The 16332-nt window shown below is 50.9% G+C and overlaps 1 protein-coding gene across 1 annotated transcript in view; it reads right to left on the bottom strand.

The window, feature by feature from the left end:
- Positions 1-4202: 4202 nt before the first annotated feature.
- LOC105495570 (glucose-6-phosphate isomerase) overlaps positions 4203-16332 on the bottom strand; it is a 47496-nt gene continuing 35366 nt past the window's right edge. Inside the window, exons 10-18 of the mRNA XM_011765289.2 lie at positions 12106-12166; positions 11658-11701; positions 11361-11513; positions 9012-9141; positions 8787-8863; positions 5183-5311; positions 4887-4962; positions 4733-4799; positions 4203-4622 (exon numbers count right to left, since the gene is read on the bottom strand). Of these exons, the coding sequence (XP_011763591.2) occupies positions 4487-4622; positions 4733-4799; positions 4887-4962; positions 5183-5311; positions 8787-8863; positions 9012-9141; positions 11361-11513; positions 11658-11701; positions 12106-12166 (873 nt within the window). The 3' untranslated portion in view covers positions 4203-4486. The remainder of the gene's footprint in view (positions 4623-4732; positions 4800-4886; positions 4963-5182; positions 5312-8786; positions 8864-9011; positions 9142-11360; positions 11514-11657; positions 11702-12105; positions 12167-16332) is intronic.

Genomic DNA, 16332 nt, shown 5'->3' with positions numbered 1-16332 from the left:
TCAGGTCCAAGAGCCGCAGAGGCGCTGCTGGCATTTTGTGCCCCTTAATACGCTGTAATAGGAAGTACACACCATCTACTAGGAAGTAGTTTTGCCAAAAAGCTAACTTTTTTTTTTCCTTTTTTTGTTGAGACGAGCACTTGCTATATTGCCCACACTGATCTTGAACTCCTGGCTCCTGGGTTCAAGTGATCCTTCCGCCTCTGCCTCCCAAAGTGTTGTGATGACAGGTGTGAGCCACTGGGCCCAGGCTCCAAAAAGCCTTCCCGGGAAATAAAAATTTTAGGTGGGATAATGGTATTATCAATAACAAGAAGAACAATGAAGTTTTTAATTTTTAGAGAAACACACCAAAATGCTTATAGATGAAATATCTGGGATTTGCTACTACATAATTAAAGTGGGATGTAGATACAGTAAGATTGGCCATGAATTGATAATTGTTGAAATTTGGTGCCAGGCACATGGAGATTTATTCTATTTGGGTTTTATATGTTTGAGATTTTTCGGAGTTTTTATTTTTGTTTTGTTTTTGAGACAGAGTCTCGCTGGGTCGCCCAGGCTGGAGTGCAGTGGCGCCATCTCACTGCAACCTCTGCCTCCCAGGTTCAAGCGATTCTCCTGCCTCAGCCCCCCAAGTAGCTGGATTAGGATTACAGGTGCCCACCACCACGCCTGGCGCCCAGCTTTTTTTTTTTTTTTTGAGACGGAGTTTCTCTCTTGTTGCCCAGGCTGGAGTGCAGTGGCATGATCCCAGTTCACCGCAACCTCTGCCTCCAAGGTTCAAGCCCTTCTTCTGCCTTAGCCTCCCAAGTAGCTGTGATTACAGGCATGTGCCACCACGCCCGGCTAACTTTGTATTTTTAATAGAGACAGGGTTTCTCCATATTGATCAGGCTGTCTTCGAACTCCCAACCTCAGGTGATCTGCCCACCTTGGCCTCCCAAAGTATTCGTATTACAGGTGTGAGCCACTGCGCCCAGCCACACAATACAGTTTTTTAAATTCCTGCAGCACAACGTGGGTGAATTTCAAAAGCATCATGGGAAGAAGCCAGACACAAAAGGTGCCGTTCTGGTCAAAGCAGAACTTCAGGGGAAAAAAGATCAGTTCAATGGTAGTCAGGAATTGGGATGAGGGAGTAGGACTGGACCACAAGAGTGTCAGGAACTTTTGAGGGTGAGGAAAATGCTGTATATCTTGTCTGTAATGGTTATAAGACTGTATAGCCGGGCGCGGTGGCTCAAGCCTGTAATCCCAGCACTTTGGGAGGCCGAGACGGGCGGATCACAAGGTCAGGAGATCGAGACCATCCTGGCTAACACGGTGAAACCCCATCTCTACTAAAAAATACAAAAAACTAGCCGGGCGAGGTGGCGGGCGCCTGTGGTCCCAGCTACTCCGGAGGCTGAGGCAGGAGAATGGCGTAAACCCGGGAGGTGGAGCTTGCAGTGAGCTGAGATCCGGCCACTGCACTCCAGCCTGGGCCACAGAGCCAGACTCAGTCTCAAAAAAAAAAAAAAAAAAAAGACTGTATATACACTTGTGAAAACAGAACTGTATAGCAAAGAAAGGTGAATCTTACTATATGTAAATTATACCACAATAAACCTAACTTTTTAAATGCAGGCTGCAAAAACATTATTTTAGGATTCATAACATGGTATGCAAAGGAAACGTATGTTTTCAAGGATCTACACCTCAAAGGAGGAAGCACCAGCCTTTGTGATGTTCGGCTTTAGCCCAGCAAGGACCTGGAGACGCAACCTGTTTAATCCTGTTTTATCACACTTCAACCTGACAGCTGTAAAAGGCCCTGTGACGCTGGGCACGGTGGCTTGCACCTGTAATCCCAACACTTTGGGAGGCCAAGGCAGGAGGATCACTTGAGCCCAGGAGTTCAAGATAAGCCTGGGCAACACAGTGGTGTCACCAGGGCAGGGTCTTGACTACAGGTTGTCCAGGTTCTTGGAATGCTGAACAGAGAGGTGGACAAAACACACAAAAAAGCAACAAAAGAAGGAACAAAAGCACAGATTTATTGAAGCGAAAGTACACTCTACAAAGCAGGAGGAGGCTCAAGCAAGTGCCCTGTTTAGAAAATCTGGGGTTTAAGTACCCTTTAGAGGTTTCCTATTTGGTTACACCCTATGTAAATAAAGACTTGGCCTGCCACCAATCAGAGGCTGAAGTGAACGCTCCCTTGTCTCTAGACCCTATTCTCCTGTCTCAGTGGGACCCTATCACTACAAAAATTTATTTTCTATTTTTCTTATTTTTTTTTTTTTTTAAACAACAGTACACTGATCTACAAAAATTTAAAAATGAGCTGGGTGTACTGGCTGTCTCACGTGTCCGTGGGAAAAGACCCCCAAACAGGCTTTGTGTGAGCAACATGGTTGTTTATTTCACCTGGGTGCAGGCAGGCTGAGTCCGTAAAGAGTCAGCAAAGGGTGGTGGATTATCATTAGTTCTTATAAGTTTGGGGATAGGCAGTGGAGGTAGGAGCAACGTTTGCAGGCAGGGGGTGGATCTCACAAAGTACATTCTCAAGGTGGGGGGAGAATTTCAAAGAACCTTCTTAAGGGTGGGGGAGATTACAAAGTACATTGATCGGTTAGGGTGGGGCAGAAACAAATTACAATGGTGGAATGTCATCAGTTAAGGCTATTTTCACTTCTTTTATGGATCTTCAGTTGCTTCAGGCCGTCTGGTCACAAAGGATATGATGGCTTAGCTTGGGCTCAGAGGCCTTACACTGGCATGCACCTGTGGACCCAGCTACTTGGAAGGCTGAGGTGAGAAAACCACCTTAGCCTGGGAATTTGAGGCTTCAGTCAGCTATAACTGCATCACTGCAGTCCACCCTGGGCAATGAAGACCGTGTCTCTAAGAAAAAAAATTCTGAATAGGCATGATAATCCCAACACTGTGGGAGGCTGAGGTGGGAGGTTCTCGAGCCCTGAAATTCAAGACCCGTCTCTACAAAAAATGAAAAAACTAGCAGGGCATGGTGGCACAACCTGTAGTCTCAACTACTTGGGCGGCTGAGGCAAGAGGACTGCCTGAGCCCGAGTGGTTGGGGTTGCAGTGAGCTGTGATGGCACCACTGCACTCCAGCCTGGGCAATGGAGCAAGACCCTGTCTAAAAAGTAAGTTGTTTAAAAAAAAAAAAGAGCCGGGCGCGGTGGCTCAAGCCTGTAATCCCAGCACTTTGGGAGGCCGAGACGGGCGAATCACGAGTTCAGGAGATCGAGACCATCCTGGCTAACCTGGTGAAACCCCGTCTCTACTAAAAATACAAAAAAAAATTAGCCGGGCGAGGTGGCGGGCGCCTGTACTCCCACCTACTCGGGAGGCTGAGGCAGGAGAATGGCGTGAACCCGGGAGGCGGGGCTTGCAGTGAGCTGAGATCCGGCCACTGCACTCCAGCCTGGGCAACAGAGCCAGACTCCATCTCAAAAAAAAAAAAAAAAAAGAAAATTGTGCCGGGCGTGGTGGCTCACACCTGTAATCCCAGCACTTCGGGAGGCTGAGGCGGGTGGATCACCTGAGGTCAAGAGTTCAAGACCAGCCTGCCCAACATGGTAAAACCCCTTCACTACTAAAAATACAAAAATTAGCTCGACGTGGTGGTGTGTCCCTGTAATCCCAGCTACTCAGGAGGCTGAGGCAGGAGAATAGCTTGAACCCGCCCGGGAGGCGGAGGTTGCAGTGAGCCGAGATTGCACCACTGCACTCCAGTCTGGGCAACAGAGCGACACTCAAAAAAAAAAAAAAAAAAAAAAAAAAATCCTATTTCCAATATCTATCTGCCTTTTAAAGTGAAAGAACTACCTGAGCATCTTGCCAGGAGATGGCAGTCACCCTTGGTCGTGTCCAGGAATTCACCCCAAACAAACATCATCTCAATGCCGTTTGTAGAACCACAGAGTGAACAGAGTATCCAATTTCTCCAGTCACAGAGGTGAGGAGTGGAAAACAGTCTTAGGATTTGGTGACACAGGCCAAGTTGCCCTCTTGACTGATTGTGCTCCCACCCCACTACTGTCTTCTGAAAGCACCTGGCTCCACTCTAGACCCGCTCACCACTTAGTATTCAGTGTCCACGGAGGCACAGGCTGCGTCCTACCGAGCGCTCCTGCCTTCTGCTACATAAAGCACCATCGCAGGAAAAAAAATCAGAGGCTGAGCCTACAACCTCCTCTGTGGCATCTTTATTTTTCTACACGGGATGTGAACGTGAACATGGGTCAGAAAAGTCAGCTGCACAAAAACACTTCAGCCAGTTGTAACACAGAGGGAGCGAACACATGGAGGGGCTGGGGGTAGCAATTTGAGATCAGCCCTCCCCACCAAGGGCTCGTGGTCCAAGCCCACAACCAGAGGGCGCTCTGGGTGGTGTCCAGGACCATGCAGTGCCGGCTCTGGGGAGCAGGGACAAGAGAAAGAGGAATCACAGAGGAGGCTGCGGCTGAGCATGAGTTTATTGGACTCTGGCCTCGCGCTGCTGCTTGATGAAGTTGATAAGCCCGTTGGTGGAAGCATCATGAGAGGTCACTTGAGCACTGCCATCAAGCTCAGGCTCAATTTTCTTAGCCAGCTGCTTTCCCAGCTCCACTCTGCCAAGAAAGGAAGGGAAGAGTGGTATGGGGAAGGCTCTAACGTTGCTACTGAAATCCCTGAGCCGACCCAAAGGTATTCCTGGCCCTCCCCTGAGTGAGCAACTCACCCCCACTGGTCAAAGCTGTTGATGTCCCAGATGATGCCCTGAACGAAGATCTTGTGCTCATACATGGCTGCAGAGGGGACAGACAGGGCACGTCAGGGCTCCGCAAGCCCATTCCAACCTACCCCAAGCCAGGACCTTTCCCCTACTCACTCACCGACCAAGGCTCCAAGCATAAATGGTGTGAGCTTGGTGAACACAATAGAGTTGGTTGGGCGATTTCCTTCAAAGACCTGCAGAAAACACCAAGGAATGTCGCCAAGTGAGTCCTGATCCCTCAACCCCTTGAAGGCAAGCACGCCCTGCCCCAGAGGCTGAGACGTACAGGTCTGTGAGGACAGGCCCTCCCACTCTGTAGGACAAGCCAGGCATGCCCCAAGCCCCTGCCTGGTGCCACAGCTTCACACCTCCAACTCCAGCATGCACCCCAAAGCCGAATGCAGAAGTGCTGACCTTATGTGGCAGCAGCCTCTCAAGGTCCTCTGGACTCTTGCCTGCAGCCTGGAGCTCCTTTCGGGCCTCCTCCGTTGATTTCCCCCTCATCAGGGCTTCCGTCTGGGCCAGGAAGTTGGCCAGGAGGATCTGATGAGCGAGACATCAGTTATGCTTGAGAGCACCGTCTGAGCTTCAGGCAGAGGGACAAGACCGCCTGGCACTTCTCAGCAGGGGTCAGTCCCAGCCTGGGTCACTCACTGTACAGCTCAGTTGGAGCGAAGGGAACACATCCAATGACACCACAAGGCAGGGAACAGTGATAACTGCTCTTTTAGAACTACACACCAGTGGCCAGGCACGGTGGCTCACGCCGGTAATCCCAGCACTTTGAGAGGCCGAGGTGGGTGGATCACGGGGTCAGGAGCTCGAGACCAGCCTGACCACATGGTGAAACCCCGTCTCTACTAAAAATACCAAAAAAAATTAGCTGGGCATGGTGGCGCGCGCCTGTAATCAGGCAGGAGCCTGACGCAGGAGAATCACTTGAACCTGGGAGGCAGAAGGTGCAGTGAGCTGAGATCACACCACTGCACTCCAGCACTCCAGCCTGGGCAACAGAGCTAAAAAAAAAAAAAAAAAGAAAGAAAGAAAGAAAGAACTACACACCACTTGCCGGGTTCCTGCTAACAATTTTACCAACATCTATCTTTTAAGATCCTAAGAAAGTAGCCGGGCATGGTGGTGTGCACCTGTAATCCCAGCTACTCAGGAGGCTTAAGCACGAGAATCGCTTGAACCCAGGAAGCTGAGGTTGCAGTGAGCCAAGGTCGCACTACTGCACTCCAGCCTGGGCAACAAAGTGAAAAAGTGTCTCGAAAAAATAATAATAATACTAAGATCCTAAGGAGGAAAGGCATCATTGCCCTGTTCTAGTAGAGCCTTAGGTTCTACAAGTCCACAGTGCTGGATCACAGAACTATAGATGGGAAGAATCAGAATTCAACCCAGCTCACTGACTCCAAAGCTTGTGCTACTGTTACTGTAACCCTATGCTGCTCTGCACACCTAAGACAAGGCACAATAAATTCTGTGAAGGAGTTTGAGGGCAGCTTGGGCAACAAAGTGAGACTCCATCTCTACAAAAAATAAAAAAATTAAAAAATCAGCTGGGTGTGGTGGTGTTTGCCTGTTCCCAGCTACTCAGGAGGCTGAGGTAGGAGGATTGCTTGAGCCCAGGAGGGTGAGGCTGCAGAGAGCCTGATTGTGCCACTGCACTCCAGCCTGGGCAACAGAACAAGACTCTGTCTCTTTAAAAAAAAAAAAAAAAAAATCTAGGCATGGTGCATATCTGTAGTCCCACCTACTCAAGAGGCTGAGATAAAAGGATTGCTTTAGCCCAGGAGTTCAAGGCTGTAGTGAGCTATGATTGGGCCACTGCACTCCAGCCTCAGCAGACTGACATGCTAGCTCTAAAATTAAAAAATAAAAATAAAATAAACAAAAGGGGAGATTTTCCTGGATTATCTAGTAGGCCCAATCTAATCACACTGGCCCTTAAAAGTAAAAGAGGGCCAGGTGTGGTGGCTCACACCTGTAATCCCAAAACTCTGGGAGGTCGAGGCAGGAGAATCACTTGAGCCCAGGAGCTGGAGACCAGCCCAGGCAACATAGTGAAACCCCATCTCTACTAAAAGTTTAAAAGTTAGCCAGGCATGGTGGTGTGTGCCTGTAAGTCTCAGCTACTTGAGGGGCTGAGGCAGGAAGATTGCTTGAGCCTGGGACGTCGAAAATGCAGTGAACTGTGATCATGCCACTGAAGTCCAGCCTAGACAACATAGCACGACGCTGTCACTTAGGGAATAAAAGAAAAATGCAGAGGAGGAAGGTGAACGGGTGGCCTGCCCCTCCACACCTGTGGGCGTTTCTCATTAGGTGGAACGAGAGACTTGAGAAAAGAAATGAGACACAGAGACAAAGTTTAGAGAAAGAAAAGGTGGGCCCAGGAGACCAGCGCTCAGCATACAGAGGACTCACGGCAGCGCGGGTCTCTGAGTTCTCTTAGTATTTATTGATAATTATCTTTACCATCTTAAAGAAAAAGAAGTGGCAAGATAATAGGATTATTATAGGGAGAAAGTCAGCAGTAAGATGTATGAATAAAGTTCTCTGTGACATGAATAAGTTTAAGGAAAAGTGTTGTGCCTTGATATGCACATGTAAACATCTCCATAAACCTTTTTAGTGCATAAAGAGCAGCACTGCACTAGAACCAGCAAGCTGCCTTCAGGCACTTGTTTAACAAAGTACACCCTGCAGAGCCCAAAATCCATTAAACCTTGAGTCACCACAGCACATGTCTCTTGCAAGGACAAGGTTGGGGGTAGGGTCACAGATTAACAGCATCTCAAATACAGAACAAAATGGAGTCTCTTATGTCTACTTCTTTCTATATAGACACAGTAACAGTCTGATCTTTCTTTCTTTTCCCCACAGAAGGTAAACAAGTCAGTCAGAGAGATGCAACAGAAGTGGCAAGACAGAATCAAAGCTTCAGAAGGATTTAACCTGCCATTGCTGGCTCTGCAGTGAAGAGGCCCACAAGCTAGGGAATGCAGGTGACCTTAAGAATCTGAGAAGGGGCCGGGCGCGGTGGCTCAAGCCTGTAATCCCAGCACTTTGGGAGGCCGAGATGGGCGGATCGCAAGGTCAGGAGATCGAGACCATCCTGGCTAACCTGGTGAAACCCCGTCTCTACTAAAAAAAATACAAAACACTAGCTGGGCGAGGTGGCGGGCGCCTGTAGTCCCAGCTACTTGGGAGGCTGAGGCAGGAGAATGGCGTGAACCCGGGAGGCGGAGCTTGCAGTGAGCTGAGATCCGGCCACTGCACTCCAGCCTGGGCGACAGAGCAAGACTCCGTCTCAAAAAAAAAAAAAAAAAAAGAATCTGAGAAGGACCTTCAGCCCACAGCAAGAAGTTGGACTTCAGTTCCACAAACATACAGAAATGAATTCTGCCAACCACCTGGCAAGCACAGAAAAGGCTTTCCCCCTAAAGTCTCCAGAAACAAACACAGTCCTGATGACACCTTGATTTCAGCCTGCAAGACTCTAAGCAGAGATACAGCAGGGCCTGCTGGACATCTGAGCTTCAGAAACTCTTGAGATAGGCCAGGTGCGTTGGCTCATGCCTATAATCCCAGCACTTAGGGAGGCTGAGGCAGGTGGATCACTTGAGGTCATGAGTTCAAGACCAGCCTGGCCAACACAGTGAAACCTTCTACCAAAAATATAAAAATTAGCAGGCCGTGGTGGTGAGTGCCTATAGTCCCAGCTACTTGGGAGGCTGAGGCGTAAGAATCACCTGAGGCTGGGAGGGAGAGGGGGAAGGTTGCAGTAAGCCAAGATCGCGCCACTGCACTCCAGCCTGGGCAACACAGTAAGACTCTGTCCCTACTCCCCACCCTCAAAAAAAGAGTATTGTTTTAAGCCTCCATGTTTGTTGTCATTTGTTATGGCAGGAATAGAAAACTAACGTGATTGTCAACCAAGGCATCAGGTTTCCAGAGGTCTGGGTGCAATGTGAGCCAGACCCTCCAGATGGGGCCAGATGGGGGCTCTTACCTTGTGATGCAAACCCTTCCGTATGGGGTGCTGGGTCTGGACCGGGATGAGGAAGTCACAGGGTATCATCTTGGTGCCTGTGAAGGGCACTGTGGTCACCCACATGACCCCAGCCCATGGGAGCTAGCCATACAGCCTAGAGGAGGGACTGACCTAAGTGAGATATCTCTTCTGGAAGATCCTTTCCCTCCCCAACGCCACCCTGCCCAGGCCACACGGGCCTACCTTGGTGGATGAGCTGGTAAAAAGCATGCTGGCCATTGGTCCCAGGCTCCCCCCACACAATGGGGCCTGTCTGGTGGTCCACACGGGTGCCAGATTTGGTGATGTATTTCCCATTGGACTCCATGTCGCCCTGGAAAAGGAACAGAAACCCAGCCCTTGGCAAAATGAAAGAACATTTAAAAAGAAAGAAAGAGGCTGGGCGCAGTGGCTCAAGCCTGTAATTCCAGCACTTTGGGAGGCCGGGGCGGGCAGATCACCTGAAGTTGGGAATTTGAGACCAGCCTGACCAACATGGAGAAACCCTGTCTCTACTAAAAATACAAAATTAGCCAGGTGTGATGGCGCATGCCTATAATCCCAGCTACTTGGGAGGCTTAGGCAGGACAATCACTTGAACATGGGAGGCAGAGGTTGTGGTGAGCCGAGATCTCGCCACTGCACTGCAGCCTGGGCAACAAGAGCAAAACTCCATCTCAAAAAAAAAAAAAAACAGAAAAAGAAAAGAAAAAAAAACAAACCCAACCCTCTACCTGCAAATCTTGATCCTTCACACACTGTACCCAAATCCTGCTCCTTCCTGCACCACGCCCAAGTTCTGCCCAGATGCTCCAGACAGACCCACTGTGCCCTGGCCCCGTGAGGCAGACCCGCACCCGTGTCCACAGGCACGATCCCCTTCCTCCCCGCACCCGTGAGGACACAGCCTCCCAACCTTTCCAGCTTAGGCCACGGTGCAAGAAGGACTCATGCCCAGGAAAAGGTGGGTCTGGAGGTCAGGCAAGGACCTCCCTAAAGAAAAAATCGGTCACAAAATCAACTCATTTCTTAAGGGAGAGCAGGCTGGGGTCCAGAGGGCACAGCTTTTTTTTTTTCCCCAAGAGAAAGAGTCTCACTCTGTCACACAGGCTAGAGTACAGTGGTAGAATCGTAACTCACTGAAGCGTCGACCTCTTGGGCTCAAGCAAACCTCTTGCCTCAGCCTCTGAAGTAGCTGGGACTACAGGTGCCGCACCACCATGCCCACCTATTGTTAGTTTTTGTGGGTTTTTTTGTAGAGACCGGGTCTCGCTATGTTGCCCAGGCTGGTCTTGAACTCCTGGCCTCAAGCAATGCCCCCCCAGTCTCCCAAGGTGCTGGGATTGCAGGCATCAGCCACCACGCCCGGCTTAGAGTACAGCCTTTGAGGGCTGTCACCTCAACTAGATGCTAGGCTTTGGGTACCCACCTGGGCCCTGGTCATGGCAACCCTCACCAAGGCAGCTGGGATTTGGGGAACCTTGGCCTCTCCTTCAATCACAGGATTTGCTTCCAGGTGTTGGTGAAGCCTTCTGTACCTGCCCAAAGCAACTCAAGAGCTGCTGGACAGGGACTGGCTTTGTACTAAACAAAAGCAAGGACAGGGTCGGGCACGGTGGCTCATGCCTGTAATCCCAGCACTTTGGGAGGCCAAGGCAGGTGGATTGCTTGAGGCCAGGAGTTCAAAACCAGCCTGGGCAACATAGTGAAACCCCATCTCCACTAAAAATACAAAAATTAGCCAGGCATGGTGGTGCATGCCTGTAATCCCAGCTACTTGGGAGGCTGAGGCACAGGAATCGCTTGAACTCAGGAAGCGGAGGTTGCAGTGAGCCAAGATCGCGCCACTGCACTCCTGCCTGGGTGACAGAATGAGAATCTGTTCAAAACAAAAAAAGCAGGGACAGTTGCGGAAAAGCTTTCTGGGACATAATGTGACTAGGAAAGGGCCTGCTAAGCCTCTCGGGGGCTCTGGAGATCCCAAGGCAGAAGAGGACCACGTAGTCTAAAGAGGCTACCACAGACTAGATACAGACTTGCTTTTCTGGAGACATAAAGGCACTACGGGCTACAAGGGATTCCAGCTTGCAGCCCCACCCTATGGCCAAATCCCACCTCCTCTAACATGGACAGACCCAGATCCTCATAACCGTACTAGATCCTGCCTCCTCAGATATTAATGGACCTAGGACCTCATACCAGGGATAGATCCTACGTCCTCAGACACTATGCTGGGCATGCATAGTGATGTGCAAGAAAGAAGTGACCCCAGCTGAGAAACATCCCCTGAGCCAAGCCAGGACCTCCCTAGCCAGGGCGACATGATCACCAGTCATGCCCCTCCCATGGTGGTCAAACTCAGATGACACTCAAATGGAACCAACCTCAGTTACAAAGATTCATCCTGATGAGACAAGGAGCACAGGTGGACCTTGGCCAGGCCCAAGGGCAATGGGGCAGAGAGCTCCTGGAGGAGCTGAAACCCAGGTTCCTGGGCCTCCCAGACCCCCCACAGGCCCTGCTGACTCCAAGGCCTGGTCTGGCAGCTGGTACCTGCTGGAAGTACGCAGCAAAGCGGTGCAGGTACTGGTCATAGGGCAGCATGGCATGCGTCTCACACCCAAAGCAGTTGATGTACCAGATACCCAGCAGGGCCAGCAGGACGGGGGCGTTCTTCTCCAGGGGCGTCGTGCGGAAGTGCTGGTCCTGAAACAGGAGCAGGGTGAGTGGAAGCTGAGCAGCTGCACGGGGAGGGGGAGGGACAGGACAGTGGGGGAGAAAGGGGAGGGACCAGGACCAACACACACGCCTCTGGCCAGCACTTGGCAGAGAACCAGCCTCAGCACTCACCATCCAGTGAGCCCCCGAGAGCAGCTGCTCGAAGTTGTCAAAACCTGTGACACAAAAGCAGAGTCAACAGAAGTGGCCACACTCTGCGTCCTGTGGGCAGTGGGCACAGCTCCTTCTGCAACCAAGGAAGGCTGCATGGAGAGCCAGAAGACACGACACGGGAGGACTCAGGCCTAGACAAAGCCCCTCCAGTGAGAGGTGGCCCTGAGTGCAGGGATCTGACTCTGCCTAGGATAGGAAAGAAACAGGACTGCAGGTGTGAGGGGCAGAGACGGGGGCCGACCCGCACACCCAAAAAAACCCAGACCTTCCTTATGGACATGAAATAAATATCCCAGCCAGCTGCAGAGAGGCCAGCAGCCTGTGAGGACAGCATGATGTTCAGGGACACGAGCCCCCTACCCTGTCTCCCACGGGGGCTACAAGACGCAGAAACATATACACTCACCCACGTGCAGGGCAATGGAGAGTCCGATGGCCGACCACAGCGAGTAGCGTCCTCCCACCCACTAGGAGAGACAGGACAAGGTGCTGAGGGCGGGCCGGCACACCCCGCCCCCCACCTCCTGCCGGAAACCCTATCCCTGGTCTTGCACAGGGGCATCTTGGAGGGCCCTGGCCCAACCCACCTCCAGGAAGCAAGGCAGCAGGCAGGCGCTGGCAACACACGGGAAGACCAACAGGGCAGACTACACGTGGAACTGACCACAGCCACAAGACAAACTGAAGAGCTTACCGGGGTCTTCCCTGAGATGTTGGGCCCTGTCTCTGCAGACACCAGCAGACCCAGGGCCTCATACCTGTGCCAGGACCCACCTCCTCAGACACGGACAGACCCCGGGCCTCATACCTGTGCCAGGGCCCACCTCCTCAGATACGGACAGACCCCGGGCCTCATACCTGTGCCAGGGCCCACCTCCTCAGACACGGACACACCCCAGGCCTCATACCTGTGCCAGGACCCACCTCCTCAGATACGGACAGACCCCGGGCCTCATACCTGTGCCAGGGCCCACCTCCTCAGACACGGACACACCCCGGGCCTCATACCTGTCACAGGTCCCACCTCCTCAGACACGAACAGACCCAGATCCTCATACTCATACCAGATCCTACCTCCTCAGATATGGACAGACCCAGGGTCTCATATCTGTGCCCAGCCTCACCTCCCCAGACACTGGCAGACCCAAGGCCTCATACGTGCACACAGCTTCAACTCTTTAGACATGGACAGACCCAGATGCTCGTGCCTGTGCCAGATCCTACCTCCTCAGACATTGAAAGACCCAGATCCTCATACCTGTATGAGATCCTACCTCCTCAGACATTGAAAGACCCAGATCCTCATACCTATATAAGATCCTACCTCCTCAAATACTGACAGACCCAGATCCTCATACCAGGGCCAGATCCAACCTCTTCAGACACTTAAAGAGACCCAGGTCCTAATACCTGTATCAGATGCTACTTCCTCAGACATAGACCCAAATCCTAATACCTGTATCAGATCCTACCTCCTCAGATACAGAGACATGCAGATCCTCACGCCTATATCAGATTCCTACCTGCTCAGATACAGAGACATGCAGATCCTCATGCCTATATCAGATTCCTACCTCCTCAGATACAGAGACATGCAGATCCTCACACCTGTATGAGATCCTACCTCCTCAGATACAGACATGCAGATCCTCACACTTGTATCAGATTCTGAACTCCTCAGATGCTGACAGACACAGATCCTCATACCTGTACCAGATTCCTACCTCTTCAGATATTGACAGACTCAGATCCTCATAACGGGTCAGATCCTACCTCCTCAGACGTGAGCAGACTCAGATCCTCACACCTGTACCAGATCCTGCCTCTTCAGCCATGGACAAACCCAGATCCTCACACCTACACCATATCCTACCTCCTCAGACACTGCAATACTCAAATAGTCATGCCTGTACGAGGTCATCCTCCTGAGACAGAGACAGACCCAAATCCTCAAACCTGTACCAGATTCCTACCTCCTCAGATACTGACAGACCCCGATCCTCATACTGGTACCCGATCCTACCTCCTCAGACATGGACAGACCCAGATCCTCATACCAGGGTCAGAGCCTACCTCCTCAGATACTGACAGATCCAGATCCTCATAGCAGGACCAGACCTTACCTTCTCTCACACTGACAGACCCAGATCCTTACATGTGCACCAGATCCTCCCTCCTCAGACATGAACAGACCAAGATCCTCATACTCATGCCAGATCCTACCTCCTAAGATATGGACAGACCCAGATCCTACCTCCTCAGACTTGGGGAGACCCACATCCTCATACCAGGGCAAGGTCCTACCTCCTCAGACATTGACAGACCCAGATCCTCATGCCTGTAACAGATTGCTACCTCCTCAGATACTGAAAGACTCAGATCCTCAAACAAGGGCCAGATCCTACCTTCTCAGACACTGAAAGACCCAGATCTTTACATCTGCGCCAGATCCTACCTCCTTAGACAGGGACAGACCCAGATCCTATTTCCTCAGGCATGGAGAAACCCATATCCTCATACCAGGGCCAGGTCCTACCTCCCCAAACACTGACAGACCCAGATCCTCAAGCCTGCAAGATTCCTACCTCCTCAGACATGAAGAGACCCAGGTCCTCATACCTGCAGCAGACTACTATCTCTTCAGATACTGACAGACCCAGAACCTCATACCAGTACCAGATCCTACCTCCTCAGACATGGAGAGACTCAGATCCTCATACTGGTACCAGATCCTACCTCCTCAGATATGGACACACCTACAGCCTCATATCTGTGCCCAGCCTCACTTCCTTAGACACTGGCAGAACCAAGGTCTCATACCTGCACACAGCTCCAACTCTTTAGACACAGACAGACCCAGATGCTCACACCTGTGCCATATCCTACCTCCTCAGATATTGAAAGACTCAGATCCTCATACCTGTATGAGATCCTACCTCCTCAGATATTGAGAGACCCAGATCCTCATACCAGGGCCAGATGCTACCTCCTCAGATACTGACACATCCAGATACTCATACCAGGGCCAGATCCTACCTTCCACAACACTGACAGACCAAGATCCTTATATGTGCACCAGATCCTACCTTCTCAGACATGGAGAGACCCAGATCCTCATACCAGGGCCAGGTCCTACCTCCTCAGACACTGACAGACCCAGATCCCCATGCCTGTAACAGATTCCTACGTCCTCAGAAACGGAGACACCCAATACTCATACCTGTACCAGATTCCTACCTCCTTGGATATTGAAAGATGTCTGGACAGACCCATAATGACGACATGAACAGACCCAGATCCTTGTAGCTGTACCAGATTCCTACCTTCTCACACATGGAGAGACTCAGATCCTCCTACCTATACCAGATCCTAATACCAAGACCAGATCTTACCTTCTGAAACATGGAAAGACCCAGATCCTTATGTCTGAGCCAGATCCTCCCTCTGCAGACATGAACAGACCCAGATCCTCATACTCATGCCAGATCCTACCTCCTCAGACATGGACAGACCCAGAACCTACTTCCTCAGACTTGGAGAGACCAAGAACCTCATACCAGGGCTAGGTCCTACCTCCTCACACATGAACAGACCCAGATCCTCATACCAGGGCCAGATCCTACCTCCTCAGACATGAAGAGACCCAGATCCTCATACCTGTACCAGATTCCTACCTCCTCAGATATTGAAAGACCCAGATCCTCAAACTAGGGCCAGGTCCTACCTTCTCAGACATGAAGAGACCCAGTTCCTCATACCTGTACCAGATTCCTACCTCCTCAGACATGGACAGACCCAGATCCTCTCACCTGTACCAGAGCCTACCTCCTAAGACATTGACAGACTCAGATCCTCATACCAGGGCCAGATCCTACCTCCTCAGATACTGACAGATCCAGATCCTTATACCAGCACCCAGACACTATCTCTTCAGACACTGACAGTCCCAGATCCTCAAAATCCTAATGGGACAGATCCTACCTTCTCAGGCATGAACAGACCCCGATCCTTATACCTGCCACAGATCCTACCTCCGCGGACATGAACAGACCCAGATCCTCACTACCTCCTCAGACACGGACAGACTCAGATCCTACCTCCTCAGATATGGAAAGATCCACATCCTCATACCAGAGCCAGGTCCTACCTCCTCAGACAGTGAAAGACGCAGATCCTCATATATGTACCAGATTCCTACCGCCTCAAACACTGACAGACCCAGATCCTTATACCAGGGCCAGATCTTATCTTCTCACACATTGACAGACCCAGATCCTCATGCCTGTAACAGATTCCTATCTCCACAGACATACAGAGACCCAGATCTTCATACTTGTACCAGATTCCTACCTCCTCAGATATTGAAAGACCCAGATCCTTATACCAGGGCCAGATCCTACCTTTTCAGACATTGATAGACCCAAATCCTTCTATTTGTGCCACATCCTACCTCCTCAGACATGGACAGACCCAGATCCTAATACCCACACCAAATCCTACCTCCTCAGACATGATCCTACCTAAACAGACCCAGATCCTTGTATCTGTACCAGATTCCTACCTTCTCACACATGGAGAGACCCAGATCCTCATACTTGTACCAGATCCTACCTCCTCAGAGATGGACAGACCC

Source organism: Macaca nemestrina, chromosome 20 (genome assembly GCF_043159975.1).
Source record: "Macaca nemestrina isolate mMacNem1 chromosome 20, mMacNem.hap1, whole genome shotgun sequence".
Taxonomy (NCBI): Eukaryota; Metazoa; Chordata; class Mammalia; order Primates; family Cercopithecidae; genus Macaca; species Macaca nemestrina.
The sequence above is the reverse complement of the archived record's forward strand: the minus strand, read 5'-3'. Positions and strand labels throughout refer to the sequence as shown.